The 2,367-nt window shown below is 40.3% G+C and overlaps 1 protein-coding gene across 1 annotated transcript in view; it reads left to right on the plus strand.

Annotated features, from left to right (window-relative positions):
• Positions 1-2,367, plus strand: part of MRS2 (MRS2, magnesium transporter) — a 27,047-nt gene that overhangs the window by 1,696 nt on the left and 22,984 nt on the right. The window contains exon 2 of the mRNA XM_003788335.2: positions 1,289-1,362. Coding sequence (XP_003788383.1) covers positions 1,289-1,362 — 74 coding nt within the window. The remainder of the gene's footprint in view (positions 1-1,288; positions 1,363-2,367) is intronic.

Consider the following 2,367-nt stretch of genomic DNA (forward strand, 5'->3'; position numbering starts at 1 on the left):
GTCCCAGCTCACAGCAACCTCCAACTCCTGGGCTTAGGCGATTCTCTTGCCTCAGCCTCCCTCCAAGCTGGGAGTACAGGCGCCAGCCATGACACCCCACCCCACCCCCGCTATTTTGGTTGCAATTTGCCTGGGGCCGGTTCAAATCTGCCACCCTCTGTCTATGGGGCCTCCGCCCTACCCACTAAGCTACAGATGCCACCCCTCCTTGCCTCACTTTATTTAGAGACTGAGTCTCGCTCTTGCTCAGGCTGGTCTTGAACTCGTGAGATCCAGCAATCCACCCACATTGTCTTCCCGGACTGCTGGGAATAGTGTGTATTTTGTAAAAGGAAGAAACTTTAGGTATTAACGAATTATTTGAATCATTACATGTATATAGCAGGAAAGAATAAGATCAGAAATGTGAATTTACACAATCTCTAGTCAGTGTGATTGCTTTGAAAGCATAAAATGGTGTCATTTGTTGATCATTAAATTTATGTATTTATTTATTTATTTTGAGACAGAGTCTCACTATGTTGCCTTCCGTTTAGTGCTGTGGCATCACAGCTTACATCAACCTCCAACTCTTGGGCTTACTGATTCTCTTGCCTCAGCCTTTGGTGCAACTGGGACTACAGGCACCCAGTGCCTGGCATTTTTTTGTTGTTGTTGGGGTTGTCGTTGTTGTTTAGCAGGCCCAGCTGGGTTCAAAACCGCCATGGCACCGAGCCTGATCATTAAATTTAGTTGATTATATTTCACAGCTCACTTCAACTCAGTCTAATCACATTTTTTAAATAGACTAATTTTCATATAAAGATTTGCCTTAAAGTATGGTGGAGTCCCCATTCCAGTTCAGTGGAATAAGTATCCATTATGAAGTATTTATGTGGAAAAGTAAAATGTGTAAGTTTCATAATATCTACCAGTGTAATGTGGATGAAGAGCCTTTTAAATCATGCAAAAAGGAAAGCCAGACATTTTTTTTTAAATCTCAGAGCACTGTGTCATCCATTTGTTCATCCATCTCTTGAGATAGCAATAGTAATTAGAAAGGGAAAAGAGATCCATAAGTTATTTAATTCCTCCCCTGAGCCGTTACTTTTTTAAATCATTCCCTGTGAAACCTAAAGTAATCATCTACAAATTAAAATTAACAAGAGTATTTCTTTTTCCTATAGAAAAAATGCTCAAAAAGTAGTAAAGTAGTCTGAAGGCCTCCACGTACTATGACAATTGTGTCTTAGCTGTATGTGAAAGCCAATTGTATGATTACAAGGAATTCTCTTAATTCATTCTTTAGGTGAAATACATCGGTTTAGAACTTCTGATGTCTCTCAAGCCACATTAGCCAGTGTAGCCCCAGTATTTACTGTGGTAAGTATGATAACTTACAGAAAGTGCTTCCCATACTAAGTTAATTGAGTTGGACTATTGGCCAAGATATTACTTATTTTTTATTTTTGTGTGTGTGGGATTTTTTTGAGATAGAATCTCACTCTGTCACCCAGGCTGGATTGCGGTTAGATGATCATAGCTTATAGCAACCTCAAATTCCTGAGCTCAAGCAATCCTTCTGCCTCAGACTTCTGAGTAGCTAGAACTATAGGCATGTGCTAGCACGCTGGCTAATTTTTCTACCTTCGCAGTAGAGACAGGGTCCTGCTCATGTTCAGGCTGGTTTTGATCCTGCCCACTTCAGCCTCCCAGAGTGCTAAGACTACATATGTTTGCCTGACCTATTTTTATTTTTGTAATGAACCATTATTGTTATGTTGTCTGTTGTGCCTAGCAAGTGACTGGAGTGTCTGCTAGATTTGCTTAACTTATAACTGTGCTGTTAACTGTGGAGTTATTTTTTAAATACTAGAACAAGTCATTCAAATCACAATTCCTCCTTGAACACTCAAGATTCCTCCATGAGTATATTTTGAAGGCTTTTAGCCATAAAGGTAATTGAACCTGTGTTCTGCAAGGTACTATATAGAAGCATTTTGAAAATGTAGTATTTAAGAGTGCTTGCTGGCTCGACACAGTGGCTCGTGCTTATAATCCCAGGGCTTTGGGATGCTGAGGTGAGGACTTAGAGACCAGCCTGGGCAACATAGTAAGATCCCTTGTACAAAGAACCCAGATTAGCTAGGCATCGTGGAGGCTGAGGTAGAAAGATTGCTTGAGCTCAGGAATTGGGGATTTTGGTGAGCTGTATTGTACTACTATACCCCAGCCTGGGTGAGCAAGACCTACTCTCTAAAAAAAATCCAAAAAAGCGAACACCTTGAAGGGTCTTGATCTATGTAACTTTCTCTGAAATGGTTCAGAAAATGAATGAATAAAATAACACGTATTACACACACACACACACACGTATTTTTTTTTTTT

Source organism: Otolemur garnettii, unplaced genomic scaffold, assembly GCF_000181295.1.
Source record: "Otolemur garnettii isolate 467f Iridium unplaced genomic scaffold, OtoGar3 scaffold00026, whole genome shotgun sequence".
NCBI lineage: Eukaryota > Metazoa > Chordata > Mammalia > Primates > Galagidae > Otolemur > Otolemur garnettii.